General features: G+C 37.1%; 1 protein-coding gene and 1 long non-coding RNA gene across 3 annotated transcripts in view; one reads left to right on the top strand and one right to left on the bottom strand.

Moving 5' to 3' along the window:
* The window catches only part of LOC127788673 (uncharacterized), a 37,067-nt gene extending 22,890 nt beyond the window's left edge, over window positions 1-14,177 (top strand). The window contains exons 2-3 of the long non-coding RNA XR_008020442.1: window positions 5,291-6,470; window positions 14,139-14,177. This is a non-coding gene — a long non-coding RNA (uncharacterized LOC127788673). The remainder of the gene's footprint in view (window positions 1-5,290; window positions 6,471-14,138) is intronic.
* On the bottom strand, window positions 4,171-14,173 carry LOC127788671 (iridoid oxidase-like). Of its 2 annotated transcripts, XM_052317230.1 has the most exons (4): window positions 14,139-14,173; window positions 5,985-6,470; window positions 5,473-5,862; window positions 4,171-4,889 (listed from the first exon to the last, which is right to left on the bottom strand). In XM_052317230.1, exons 1-4 carry the CDS (start codon window positions 14,157-14,159, stop codon window positions 4,248-4,250), a joined length of 1,539 nt encoding a protein of 512 aa, XP_052173190.1. In that variant the 5' UTR covers window positions 14,160-14,173; the 3' UTR covers window positions 4,171-4,247. The 2 variants fall into 2 exon arrangements, with proteins under 2 accessions (XP_052173190.1, XP_052173191.1); XM_052317231.1 differs by lacking the exon at window positions 5,985-6,470 and having other exon boundaries at window positions 13,653-14,173.
* Window positions 14,178-15,202: the final 1,025 nt, after the last annotated feature.

The following is a 15,202-nucleotide window of genomic DNA, read 5'->3' on the forward strand; positions in this document are numbered from 1 at the left end:
CTTCTCCAAATAATATCTTCCATGGGTTGCTCAAATTGGGCCTTAATTCTTCATGGGCTTGAATTCTTTATGGGTTTGATTTCTTTATGGGTTTGATTTCTTCATGGGTTTGATTTCTTCATGGATTTGAATTCTTCATGAACTTTAATTTTTCATGGGCTTGATTTCTTCATGAGTTTGATTTCTTCATGGATTTGAATTCTTCATGGACTTTAAGTCTTCATGGGCTTGAATTCTTCATGCCAAAAAAAAATAATAATTTAATATTATTAATAAATTATATATTATATATATGTATTACACATGGCACATATATATATTAGATTATATTATATATATATATATTACATGCATGCATATAATGATGTATATGTATTATATATAATTTTATATATTATTATTATTATTATTAAATTTTACTTTAAAATTTCATTTCATTCATTTTTCAATTTAAACTTGCATATAATCATAAAATATATATTAATACCTAATTTAAGCCATTTTTAAGATCAAAAGAAGGGTATAATTATAACAAAATTTTTACAAAATTAACCACTAATCATAACCCCCAACTTAAACATTGCTAGTCCCTTAGCAATCAGACGATCCACCTACAAGTTGCTGTCAGTCCTCGGCAATTCCCTTCCCTTTGGAATTGCTGCTTCCACCTGGAACGTTAAAATATTCCAGAGACAAAAGTCCAACATAAGATGATGAATCATCTAAGTAGGAGTTCAAAAACATTTTCATGAATGTAAGCAAGACATGAAACAACTGAATATCACGACAAAACCTGGCCCAAGAGAAAACCCACCCAGCACTTAACCCTAACCAGGGAAAATGCAATCTCTCTAAAGGCAACACCACCACATCGACACATTGGCACAACACAGTCCTAGCTTAAGAGGGAGCAACGTCAATGCATGAATCTAGGAATCACCCCATCATCATTACGTTCCCACTTAAAAGCTTACGGAGCACTGTCAACATCAATTCTGGCTAAATGATGATCAACACGATCATGGGAATCCATATCCACCTCGAAAATAATACTACCACGCAAAGCATCTAGGGTGGTGTCTACTCGTAGCCCCTTCTTGTGGGTCCAGGGTGGTGTACACTCTCAGCCCCGCCACTTGTTGACTCGCAAGGGTGGTGTCCACTCGCAGCCTCGGTCACAAGTGGGTATTTTCCCTTGACATGCTTCCCTAGTATTGTCACTTCAAGCGCCACATCATAAGTTGACATCCCATCCCATCCCATATGTACAACCCGTCACCCTAGTGTAACTTCCTCTACTAAGCCCGGCATGAATACTGAGACGGTCATCCTAGCACACAGCCCAAGATACCCCTGTCTGACAAACACACTTGGGGAAATACGACTACACTATCGAAAAAACATCCCCAAGTTGACATCCCATAAAAACATGCCAATGCCACAAAACTTAACTCAATGCATCATATGAAACAACATTTCACGTATACAATTTATCACAAAATTCAATGCACATGTATAAACCATTTCAGGATAAACCCATACAAAATTAACGATCACAGGTTAAAATAATTCACATGCAGCAAAACATTTGCATGAATCAAATTAAGTTTATAAAAGGATAAGTAAAATAAACAAATTTTGGGTTAGAACAACTCATATTTGACAACAAATCAGGGTACCTCAAAAAACGCGCACTCATTCAATTTGCATGCCTAACCTCGATTTTTGTGCTAAACTCAAAATTTGCACAAATCACATCACTTTAATCCTAAGGGCACCCTAATCAAAAACCTATTTTTCTCACAATTTCTCCATTTTCTCTATTTTTTTTTCTATTTTTGCCTCTAAAAATCCAAATAAATATTTCCAAAGCTATTTTCTCCGATTCTTCTTCAAAACAAATCATAATAACCTATGAACATCAAGAGAAAAATACTGGACTTACCCGAATGCTGCGATTTCACGCTAAATGAGGCTCTTTGATGCTAAAATAGAATCACCCGAAAGCCCAACTTCAAAACTTACTACACAGGAACCCAGAACACAATTTTCTAGGAATTTAGGAAATTTTTCCAGCCCTTCTCGCACCGCGAGTGGGAAAGAGAGTGAGACTGGCACGTGAGCTTCACGTGCCGGTCATCTTCTCCGGCGATAGCTAGACGGAAAATGTTTCCGACTCCACCAGCTTCTTCTCCTCAACCAGTCGATCCCAATAGGCTATCTTACTGCTCGAAACAATGGCCGGAAGGCCCTTAATCAGAGGCTCGAACCTCAGTCAGGTGGTCGCCACCAATCTTCGACGACTCTTCGAATCGTCATCCAACTTCAACCAAAATACGTCAAAATCCACAAAAATAATCCTTATCTCATGGGCAATAAAAGCCCTATGTTTTGAAGTTCCAATTTGTTCATTCTCACCTTTGATTTGAAGCTTTATTTTTCTAAATTTTTGGCCAAGCCCTAGCTCTATTTATAAGCGAATCCGAAACTTCAACCGCCCTTAGCCACTCAAGCCAAGCCCTTAGGCGTTTAACCCTGCCCTAGATTGACCTAAATGCAACCTTCCCCGACCAAAAACACAACTTACAGGTGTTCGACCATGTAGCCAACCTTCTGGTCGCTTCTTTTTGAAATCCAACCACCTTCGTGGCTTTTGTCGATCCACCCCTTTACCAAAAGTGTTCCTCGACCACCCCTCGTGCCATCTTCGCGGTCCAAATCGTCGATCGACGATGGTCAATGGCCTGGTCGGTTTCCCATTGTTGCTATTTTTTGATTTTGCACTTTTGCCCCACTGAATTTGGTATTCTCATTTTGGTCCTCTTTCAACAAGCCCCTCTGCTTTTGATAATTTCCTATAAGTCCCTCAAGACTTGCTCCTTACATTTCTCCCTTGAAACTTTTGAAAAAAATTACATTTTGACCCCCTCGGGCAACTTTGAAAAATTACACTTAGGCTCGAATTTTTGTTTTGGCCCCAAACCCATTCGTTTCTTCCTGAAACCGCTGAAGGGTTGTTCTAATCAATGAATCGAAGCTTCTTGAGGCTTCCGTTCTCATTTCGGGAGCCTCCTACAATTATTCGATTTTAAAATTTATTCCATAGTTGTATTTTAGTTGTACCGAAAACTATTCCCGATCTAAATTCTTTCGATGTCATAAATCATACATCAAAATACTCGACACCACCATATCATTTTCTCTAGGCATCTTGGCTCCAGGGTACTCCCTGCAGTCGATTCGGTCAATCCATCGAGCTATTTTGATACCTATTTTCCTCAAATCTCATTTTTCTAAGAAAATATTAATTTCTTAATTACCCAAAGTTCTCGGGTATTATAGTGCGCCCACTCCAAATCCCATCTTTACTAATGGCAAATCATATCCTTATTAATGACAAATCCTATTCACATTAATGAGGATTCTGTCGACACCATACTATCGTGTATAAATCTCCATCGGTGCCAAATATTCAATCTTATCACCTGCAAATATACAATACATGCATGCAAGAAGACATTTTTTCCTCATATATGAACCAGCTCTCTGTAGAGTCAAGATATGTTATTCTCTTTAATTTACTGATACCGTCACTTTTACTCCCTTATTCACTCAAACATTGGAGTGATTGCACATACCAGCCCCCTCTCCCCCTCTCGACAGACTGATCACCGGGACCCATTTCTCGTCATTGCAGGCTCGCCTACCATCCATCCTTTTACCAAAAAGGAACATAATATGATAAAAATAATGTATAAATTTAATTTATACATTAACAGATTTATTTCAAATATATGTTTATTCAACTGAACAGGGCAAGAATCGAACTTGGTGGAGTGACTTGTCTCGCGGCTGTCGCACGTGACGTGATCCTGGACCATCTGTGTTCCTTCTTTCGTCATGTCTCTCATTCTCAGCAGCCCCGGCCCCGCATTATGGGGCGTGTATCGGGTTGCGTGTCTTTTTAACTCTCTCAGGTAGCGAGATATAAAGCAGGTTATTCAAATTTTATTTATAAACACGTTAAGATGTTTACCTTCTGTTCATTTAATTTAAACAAACTCAATTTGTTAGTAAGTTTATTTATGAAAACAAATTCTATTTATATATTTATTTGTTAAAGTTTTTTTTGTTTTAAAAAAATTATATATATATATAAATAACTCCATATTATAACAATAAATAAGTTTATTCATCATCAGCGAGTCTCCAAGTTCCAAGTTCCTTATTTCAATTCAAGTCTGACGTCAGATTTTGGCTTCGTCTTCGGTCAATAATTCTGCTCGCCGCCTTGGAACTACTTTCAGCGGCACCAGCTTCCGTAGTGTTATCCCCATCCTCTCCCTCATGTCCACACTTTCGGCGCCGCCTGCGGCCTCCCAGTCAAAAAGGTGCAGCAAAGTGGCCAGCACGAGGAGAATCGTCCGATGAGCCAACGAGTACCCGACGCAGATCCTTCTCCCTGCCCCGAACGGAAGCAGCTCGAAGTTCTGCCCCTTGTACTCGACGCTCGAGCCGATGAATCTCTCCGGCCGGAACGCCGAGGGCTCGTCCCAGGAATCTCCGTCCCTTCCGATGCCCCACACATTGACGAGCACCTGCGTGTCCTTGGGAATGAAGTAGCCCATGAAATCTGTGTCTTTTACGGCGTTCCTCGGAAGCAGCAGAGGAACTGCCGGGTGCAATCGCAGCGTTTCCTTTACCACCGCCTGCAAATACTGCAGCTCCTCCAGCTGCCCTTCTTCTACCTTGCTGCTGCTGCTGCTTCTTCCGATGACTCGGTCCAGCTCTGCTTTCACCTTTCTCATTGAACTAGGGTTTTGTAGTAGCTCCGCCATTGCCCATTCCGTGCTGCTGCTTGTTGTTTCTGATCCGGCAAAGAACATTTCCTGCATCATTTACCATTGTCAATATATATATATATATATAGTATATTTAGTATATGCTTAGATAATTAAGCTATCAAATTTATCTACTCTTTTATATAAAACCCAATTTGAGCATAAATAGAGGATCGAAATATGTATAATACATAAAATCCAATTAAAAATTTGCTGTTATGTGTTAATAATAATAATAATAAGATAAATATGTAAAGACATGCATCCTGTGTATTACTTTTTTGGGTCAAAATAATATTTGCAGGTTATATAGGTTTACATTACAATTAACACTTAGTTTTAGCTCTGTTATTGAACACACATTAGTAATTTAATTAGGTAGCGTACGTAGCCCATTTATTATATCTGTGTATGTGTTATAACTCGGTAATATTTATCAAAATTTTAAGGTTTATTTTTATTGTGTCTGCAAAATAATTATGTTTTATAATTAATTAATTAATTTCTCAGAGGAGAACCCATATCACAAATATTAATGGAGTGAATTTTGATTTGTTATCGTGAGGTGGTGAACAGATGTGTTAAATTGATGTCTTGTTTTCTTCTTCATTTTTGATTAGCATGGACTTACCAGCACGGCATTGATAGCTTTTGACTCCGGGACCGGCGGATCTTTGGCGTCCCCTTTCTGATTCAAGAGCACGTCCAGCAAGTCGTGTTCATCATTAATCTCTCTGCCCGATTTTTTCTCTTCAATCCTATCCTTCACGAATTTCTCCACGATCCTCCTGGCTCGCCCCATCTCTCTCACCATCTCTCTCTTCATTCCCGCCGGATCCAGCCGTCGGAGGAAGGGAAAATAATCAGCCAGATTCGCCTTCCCGCCCAGCTCCATCACGTTGTTCATGGCGTCGAAGAACTCGAACCCCTCTTCAGATTCCGAGCTCAAAACATCTCTGGAAAGCACCAGGTTGCCAACCAGGTTAAACGACGCGACGAAGAGCAGATGCCCGATGTCCACCTATTAATCCAAACCATAATTAGAATTTATCGATTCAAGTTGTTATAATATATTATGTTGTCTAGCAATAGACTATAGTTTTAGTTATCTCTTAATTAGATACACTTGACTTGAGAGTTTACCTCGCCTCCGTTTGCCGCCTCAATCCACTTCACCAAGTTATCGACACACTTCCTTCTCATGGCGGCGGTGTCATTTATCCTTTTGGCACTCAGAAACTCCGCCGAGTAGAGGCGGCGGAGCAGCCGCCAGTACGGGCTGTAACTGTTGAGAGACAAGCCTCCTTCGTGGTAGTTCCAGGCGGTGAGGGCGTCGGGGACCTTGCGATCGGGGAAATCGAGGTCGTGGTACTTGAACAACTCGGCGGCCGCCATGGCCGACTGCACCACGAGCGTGTTCATTGAGCCGAGCCGCAGCCAGATAACTGGGCCGTACTTGGTCCGGAGGCTGTGTAAGGTCTGGTGTGACATCGAGCCGAGGTCGAACATGTTTCCGAAGACCGGCCAACCCGGTGGTCCCGGGGGCGGCCGGCCGGTTCTGGTCTTTTTCCGGCTGATCAGAAGGAGGAGAGTGGCTGATAATAGAAAGACAGTAATAACAAACGTAACGTCTCCGAAAGTTATCTCCATTTTCTTTCTTGCTCTGTGATTGTGTTTCGAACTAACATCTGATATATATATATGTGTATATATATGTATAGGACCATCAAAATAACTCTTTACCTTATACTGTTTTGCAGTTTTGATCTCCTGCCCGCGTCGGGCTTATCTAGCCCGACCGACGCGGACGTCTCTCACCCCTATCCCTTCCCCCCCCCCCCCCCCCCCCCAATCTGGCTAGATAATTTAATAATTTTTAAAATATATAATTATAATATCTGTTAATATTATATTTTTATTTATTAAATAATATTATAAATAAATTACAACTTAAATATATTTTATAAAAAAACAACTTTAATATATTGTCCATAATTGCTTATATTACACAATTTGAACGTGGACAATGATTTATTACAAATGAACTATTACAAGAAATAATTGTTAAAATTTATATAAAAAATATTATAATTGTTATTGATAATATTCGTGAACCCATTATTCTGCATCCATCAAAAGAATATTGAGGATGATATGGATTATCCAACACATTTGTCCTAAAAAGATTAGAAAAACTCCAAAGAACCAGTTGGGCAACTTGGGAATGCTAGCTAGCTGTACCATGATGGTCCCTTATTTTTCAAGTATGAAGACAACGTTTGTATTTGCAAATCCATTATGCTCCAAATCATCATGCCATATATATGGGCCAGCGCCACCCCCCCCATTGGTCACAGCTTGGTTCATCATTCTTTTCAATTTTATCTGGCATTTTAGCTAACTCTAATTTAAAATCTCTGTCTCAATCGGTTTCAGAACTCATTAAACATAAAAGATTTGATGATTTTTATAGTAGTTGTTGAACTTTTCCATCTTATTTTAACTTGGAATTAACAGGAATTACTCAATTCAAGCAGATTGCTTGCTGGAATGGGTAAAAGTTTCACCCATTATTATTATTATTATTACATGTAATTGCTTAGAATTTACTTGATAAAGTAGGAGAGAATTAAGTCCTGTAAAAATAACACTAGATTAGAATATAGTTGTAATTAATAATTTTTAAAAAATAATAACAATAAAATTAAACATATAGATTTTAAGTGAAAAATTTTAAAATAAATCAAGATATAAATTACATGTAAAGATAGAAGATTTTATTATAAAAAAATAAAAATTATAATATTTTTTTAAATTATAGAGAGATAACAATAATAGTTTTTTTTTTAAAATATTTTTAACTTTTTAATTATTTTATCTGACAATAGTACACTGAAGTGATTAATAAATGTAAATGACCTTTGCCTGACAATAGAATAGTACACTGGAGTGATTAAAAATTTTAATTATTACAGCTACCAGCTTCTTTTAACTTCTTCTGGCTGCTAAGTTCCTTCCAACTTCTTCTTTCCTTTTTTTCTTATCCTTTTTGTTCAATTTTTCCTTATTAATAATTTTAATGCAGCACATTTTTTACTTTTCTTCTAGTCGCAAGAAGGGACTCCTAATTGGTGACCAACCAACCCAGGGGTGAGGTGGGCGGGGAATTAAACTTTTTGTTTGGGGGGAGGAGGGGAGGGGGGATTTTGGCACGGCATGGCAAGGAAAGGAAAGGAAAGGAAAGGAAAGGAAAGGAAGGGGATACTAGGTACTTAGATCTATCTAGTATTCAGATCTAGATAAATCTATCCAGCTCTATCTAATACCTAGCTTAAGCTAGATTTACACAATTTTCGAAAAAAGAAAATTAGAAGATCATGTCAAGACTCGGTTCTACGTGCAGTGCTTACAAAGTCTTAAGAAGAAAATGTATCTAACTATGCGTATTTGCCCCTTACTTCTACCATGAAGAATGACATATTGATTTTGCAGCTATCCACATGATTTTTGGTGCTAGTAATGCCTCCAAACTCCTAACCCAGCTTCCAGTAAGTGATCGTTATGAGGCTGCCGCTACACTCTTGTATAAAGCTCAAGGTAGGCTTCAAACTCCTATTTACGGCTGTGTATTCTATATTTTTACCCTCCAACAATAAGTTGTCAATTTTCAATTTCATCTAACTTTTTTGGAGGAATTACTATTTGCAAACTCATATGCAAATCCTCTCAATGTTCAAAATTGGTTTCACCTAGAAATCAATTCAAACTCATATTATGACAATGGATATTTTCTCATGGATGATCCAAACTCTATTTGGAATTTTGAAAATCCAGTCATTCAAGAAGAAAATATGTCGTTTCTTTATTTTCAATAGGTTAGTTCGCAACCTTATCCAATCAAAACTAGCAGCAGAAAGTGACCATTCCCAGATGATATCGATGAACTTAGATCCGTCGTGTTTGAAAACCATCATCAGCATTGAGCATCGACGAAATCCAAAACTATCAACGTGGGTGAATTAGATTATTGTTTTGTAGATTCTATAATGAAGTTGTACCCCTTGAATATTTTATAATTATTTTTTTAGATGTTGTGTAACTTTGGATCTGTAATTAGAATGGTTACCACGTAATTCTCTAATAAATGAGCTGCAATCATTGTTTCTTTGCCATTCCAGCTAAACTGATTAACACTTTTAGTTAATTTATTTATTAAAAAATTATAAAATAATTAAAAGAGACATTAGGAGTGCAAAAATAAAATAAAATAAGAGAATTGTTCTCTCATTCAGTGTCAATATGTATATAATATATATATTATGAGAATATTATTATTATTATTATTATTATTATTATTATGAGCACACTAATATATAGCACCCATTCTCCCCTTCACCCCTGCAAGCACCCATCCCACCTTGGGTAGCGTCCTTCGCCCCTTTTGATAAAGTCCATTCCTACAAAGTAAAATTAAAAATATTATTTTATTAAAATTTTTAAAAATAATTTTTTTAATAAAAATTTAAAATTACCAAAAAATTATAATTTGTCAAAAGTTAAATACTACTAATTATTATTTTATTATTGTATTTGACAAAATTGTGTAATTACATCTCATATTATACTTCTCCATCTGTGACCGACGTTGCGTGACCCTCACTAAAGGTTGCACATTCAATGACGACCATATGGGGTCATCACTGTTGTACCTCCATATGTGACCAACGTTGCGTGACCCTCACTAAACGTTACACATTATGTGACGACTGTATGGGATCGTCACTAATGCTCCCCCCATCTGTAATCGACGTTGCACGACACTCACTAATGGTTAAACATTCAATTATGACCATATACGGTCGTCACTAATGCTCCCCCATCTATGACCGACGTTGTGCGACCCTCACTAAAGTTGGACATTCAGTGATGACCACATGTGGTTGTCACTATCGTGCCGCCATCTGTGACCAACAATGTGCGACCCTCACTAAAGGTTGCAAATTCAGTGATGACTATATGGGGTTGTCACTATTATGTTGTCATGTGTGACCAACGTTGCGCGACCCTCACTGCAGATTCAGTGATGACCATATGGGGTCATCACCAATGCTCCCCCTATTTGTGACCGACGTTGCGCGACCCTCACTAATGGTTAAACATTCAGTGATGACCATAAGCGGTCGTCACTATTGCCCCCCCTTCTGTCAATCAATGTTGCGCGACCCTCACTAAAGGTTGCACATTCAGTGACGACCACATATGGTCGTCACTATTGTGCCGCCATCCGTGACCAACGTTGCACGACCCTCATTAAAGGTTGCACATTCAGTGACGACCATATGTGGTCGTCACTAATGCTCCCCCATCTGTGACCGACGTTGTGCGACCTTTACTAATGGTTAAACATTCAGTGATGACCATATGTAGTCATCACTAATGCTCCCCTATCTGTGATCGACGTTGAGCGACCCTCACTAAAGGTTGCACATGACTACCCCACGAGATCGTCACTATTGTGTCTCCATCTGTGACCAACGTTGCGCTATCCTCACTAAAGGTTGCACATTATGATCGTCCCTATTGCCCACCATATGTGATGGATTCCATCTGACCATTATTAAAGATTGAAATTAGTAACGACTTTTGATTGATCCTCGCTAAATGTGATTACTAAAAGTGTAATTTCTGGTAGTGTAACAGATTTATTTAAAATATATGTTTATTGAACTGAACAGGGTAAGAGTCGTCAAATCTGACGTCAAAGTTCCAAGTTCTTTATTTGAATTCAAATCTGACGTCAAATTTTGGATTTGTCTTCGGTCAATAATTCTGCTCGCCGCCGGGAAACTACTTTTAGCGGCAGCAGCTTCCGTAGTGTTATCCCCATCCCCTCCCTCATGTCCACACTTTCGGTGCCTCCATCACTCAATTTTACTTATCGTTAACCATCCATCACTCGTTATAATTCCGTTAAATATTATAAACGAAAAATACTAACGGAATCTAACGTGGCTAATGGAATCTGACGTGGCAAAAGTAAATTTAACAAACACTTACTGAACTTTAAAAATGTAACTAATTACTCACTGAATTTTGCTCAATGTTAACCATCTATCACCTCGTTACATCACCGTTTGATCTTGAAAAACACCGGTTACATCACCATTTGATCTTGAAACATATTAAAAACTTTTTATATGCATTTAAGATCACTTACTTTTCAAACCAAAAGTCAAAAACTAAACTAATAATTTTAATTTAAAAAATTATTGAAGCAAATCAAAAGTAAAAAAAAAAATCTATTTAAATTTTTTTACCTCCATTACGAATAACGAAATTCACAAAAAAAAGTATTCAATAATGAGACCAAGAGCCAAAAATTAATTACAAAAATTGTATTTCTTTTATATAAAAAAATGCATATGATATTATTTTCTTACAAATATGATTTTTATAATTAGTTTTTGGCTCTTGGTCTCATTATTGAATACTTTTTTTTGTGAATTTTGTTGTTCGTAATGAAGATAAAAAAATTTAAATTGATTTTTTGTTTACTTTTGATTTGCATCAGTAATTTTTTTAATTTAAATTATTAATTTAATTTTTGACTTTTGGTTTGAAAAGCAAGTGATCTTAAAAGCATATAATTTTTTTTTAATATGTTTCAAGATCGAACGGTGATATAACGGGTGTTTTTCAAGATCAATCGGTGATGTAACGGGGTGATAGGTGGTTAACGCTGAACAAAATTCAGTAAATAATTAGTTATATTTTTAAAGTTCAGTGAGTGTTTGTTAAATTTATTTTTGCCACGTCAGATTCCATTAGCCACGTTAGATTCCGTTAGTATTTTTCGTTTATAATATTTAACGGAATTATAACGAATGATGGATGGTTAACGATAAGTAAAATTGAGTGAGTAAATGGTTACAATTTAAAGTTGAGTGAACAAATAATTACAACTTTAAAGTTCAGTGACTATTTATTAATTTTACCCACATATATAGTCAGAGCTGGCCCGATAGTGAAGCGAAATAGGCGACTGCCACAATAGGGACGCCCCACAATTTTAAAATTTTTTAATTTATATATTTTTTAATTTTTAATAATAAATATTTAATTAAAAACTTAAATACAAAATATTAAATTTTTATCTTCCCCATCCTCTTGGATACTTTAACCATTCTAAACCCAATTTTGTCTCCCACTAAACCCACTTTTCCTTTCCCAATTAAATCCACTTTTCTTCTTGTTCTCTCACTCTACAATTTGCGTCTTTTTCACTCTTCAGTTCATTTTCTTGTTCTTAGTGCCTCTCTCTATATCGTGCGTACTTAAGGTTTTACTAGTTCAGCATCTGTGCAATTCGCAGCCTTATTGCAATTTTCAGGCTTCGACAGATAGCAACATCTCTGTTCGGTACATCGACAAATAAAAATCGGAGGAGATGGCATGCACGAGAGAGAAGGTCGATCGGACGCAGTTGCCAACACGTGTGCGCTCGTGCACACGCACGAAAGAGAGAGCCTGCGCTGCTGCCCCTGCCGACACGAGTCGCTGGTCATCGGAGTCATCGGTTTGCCACTGCAAACCCCTTCCCTTCCTTGCAGCGGCCATAATTGTGGTTGAGGGCCCCTAAACTAGTTACTGCCTAGGGCCCATAATCCCTTGAGCAGGCTCTATAGATAGTATATTTAGTATATGGTTAGATAATTAAGTTGTCAAATTTATCTACTCTTTTATATAAAACTCAATTTGAGTATAAATAGAGGATAGAAATATGTATAATAGATAAAATCCAATTAGAACTTTTTCATAAAGAAAGAAAGATTATTTTGTATTATTTGAAACATGATCGTAAATTTTGGATTAAAAATTTGCTGTTATGTGTTAATAATAATAATAAGATAAATATGTAAAGACATGCATCCTGGGTATTAATTACTTTTTTGGGTCAAAATAATATTTGCAGGTTATAGGTTTACATTACAACTAACACTTAGTTTTAGCTCTGTCGTTGAACACACATTAGTAATTTAATTAGGTAGCGTACGTAGCCCATTTATTATATCTGTGTATGTGTTATAACTCGATAATATTTATCAAAATTTTAAGGTTTATTTTTATTTTGTCTGCAAAATAATTATGTTTTATAATTAATTAATTAATTTCTCAGAGGAGAACCCATATCACAAATATTAATGGAGTGAATTTTGATTTGTTATCGTGAGGTGGTGAACAGATGTGTTAAATTGATGTCTTGTTTTCTTCTTCATTTTTGATTAGCATGGACTTACCAGCACGGCATTGATAGCTTTTGACTCCGGGACCGGCGGATCTTTGGCGTCCCCTTTCTGATTCAAGAGCACGTCCAGCAAGTCGTGTTCATCATTATTCTCTCTGCCCGATTTTTTCTCTTCAATCCTATCCTTCACGAATTTCTCCACGATCCTCCTGGCTCGCCCCATCTCTCTCTTCATTCCTGCCGGATCCAGCCGCCGGAGGAAGGGAAAATAATCAGCCAGATTCGCCTTCCCGCTCAGCTCCCTCACGTTGTTCATGGCGTCGAAGAACTCGAACCCCTCTTCAGATTCCGAGCTCAAAACATCTCTGGAAAGCACCAGGTTGCCAACCAGGTTAAACGACGCGACGAAGAGCAGATGCCCGATGTCCACCTATTAATCCAAACCATAATTAGAATTTATCGATTCAAGTTGTTATAATATATATATATATATATTATATTGTCTAGTTATAGACTATATATAGTTTTAATTAGTTATCTCTTAGATACACTTGACTTGAGTTTACCTCGCCTCCGTTTTCCGCCTCAATCCACTTCACCAAGTTATCGACACACTTCCTTCTCATGGCGGCGGTGTCATTTATCCTTTTGGCACTCAGAAACTCCGCCGAGTAGAGGCGGCGGAGCATCCGCCAGTACGGGCTGTAACTGTTGAGAGACAAGCCGCCTTCGTGGTAGTTCCAGGCGGTGAGGGCGTCGGGGACCTTGCGATCGGGGAAATCGAGGTCGTGGTACTTGAACAACTCGGCGGCCGCCATGGCCGACTGCACCACGAGCGTGTTCATTGAGCCGAGCCGCAGCCAGATAACTGGGCCGTACTTGGTCCGGAGGCTGTGTAAGGTCTGGTGTGACATCGAGCCGAGGTCGAACATGTTTCCGAAGACCGGCCAACCCGGTGGTCCCGGGGGCCGCCGGCTGGTTCTGGTCTTTTTCCGGCTGATCAGAAGGAGGAGAGTGGCTGATAGTAGAAAGACAATAAAAAGAAACGTAAGGTCTCCGAAAGTTGTCTCCATTTTCTTTCTTGCTCTGTGATCGTGTTTCAAAACAACATCTGATATATATATATATATATATAGGACTATCATAATAACTCTTTACGTTATAATATCTGATTTTTGAGGCAACCCCCCCCCCCCCCCCCCCCCCCCGGGCCCCAACGCCCCTCTCAACAACCACCCCCCTCCCCCCATTATCTCGCTTGATAATTTAATAATTTTTTAAATATTCTTATAATATTTTTTAATATTATATTTTTATTTATTAAAGAATGTTTTAAATAAATTATAATTTAAGAATATTTTATAAAAAACAACTTTAGTCTATTGTTCCTATCAAGCATTCTTTATGTTACCTAATGTAAATGCGGACAATGATTTAAACAAATGAACCATAACTAATTGTTAAAATTCATATGAGAAATATTATAATTTTATTGACAATACTTGTGAATCCATCATTCTGCAATCCATTAAAAGAATACGGGGGATGATATGTGTCATTCAACCCATCCGACCTAAAAAGATTAGAAAAAAATATAATATAAAACATGCAATACAACTTATAAAATGAGTTAAATCAGTTTGAAGAAATAATCTAAAAAATATATTACCTATCACTCAATCCAACCCATCGTTGCGTGATAGATAATGTATTTTTTAGATTATTTCTTCAAATCAATGTAACTCATTTTACAAGTTGTATTGCGCATCTCATAGTACAATTATTTTCGATCTTTTCAAGTTGGATGAGTTGGATAACCCATATCATCACTAATATTCTTTTGATGGAAGGCAGAATGATGGGTTCATAAATATTGTCAATAGCAACAATGATATTTTTCATATAAATTTTAACAATTACTTCTCGTGATTATTCGTTTGTTTTAAGTCGACATCTGCATTTGCATTGGGTAACATAAGTAATGTTCGATAGGAGAATAGATTAAAGTTGTCTTTTATAAAATATTTTAAAATTGTAATTTATTTATAATATTATTTAATAAATAAAAATATAATATTAAAAAATATTATAATAATATTTAAAAAATTATTAAATT

The sequence above is a fragment of the Diospyros lotus genome, chromosome 13 (assembly GCF_014633365.1).
Source record: "Diospyros lotus cultivar Yz01 chromosome 13, ASM1463336v1, whole genome shotgun sequence".
Taxonomy (NCBI): Eukaryota; Viridiplantae; Streptophyta; class Magnoliopsida; order Ericales; family Ebenaceae; genus Diospyros; species Diospyros lotus.

Coding starts and splice junctions, on each gene's coding strand:
- LOC127788671 (XM_052317230.1), bottom strand. CDS start 14,159: ATGGAGACAACTTTCGGAGAC. Junction 5,863..5,984: donor AGGCGGCAAACGGAGGCGAG/GTAAACTCTCAA, acceptor TTGGATTAATAG/GTGGACATCGGGCATCTGCT. Junction 4,890..5,472: donor AAGCTATCAATGCCGTGCTG/GTAAGTCCATGC, acceptor TAAATGATGCAG/GAAATGTTCTTTGCCGGATC.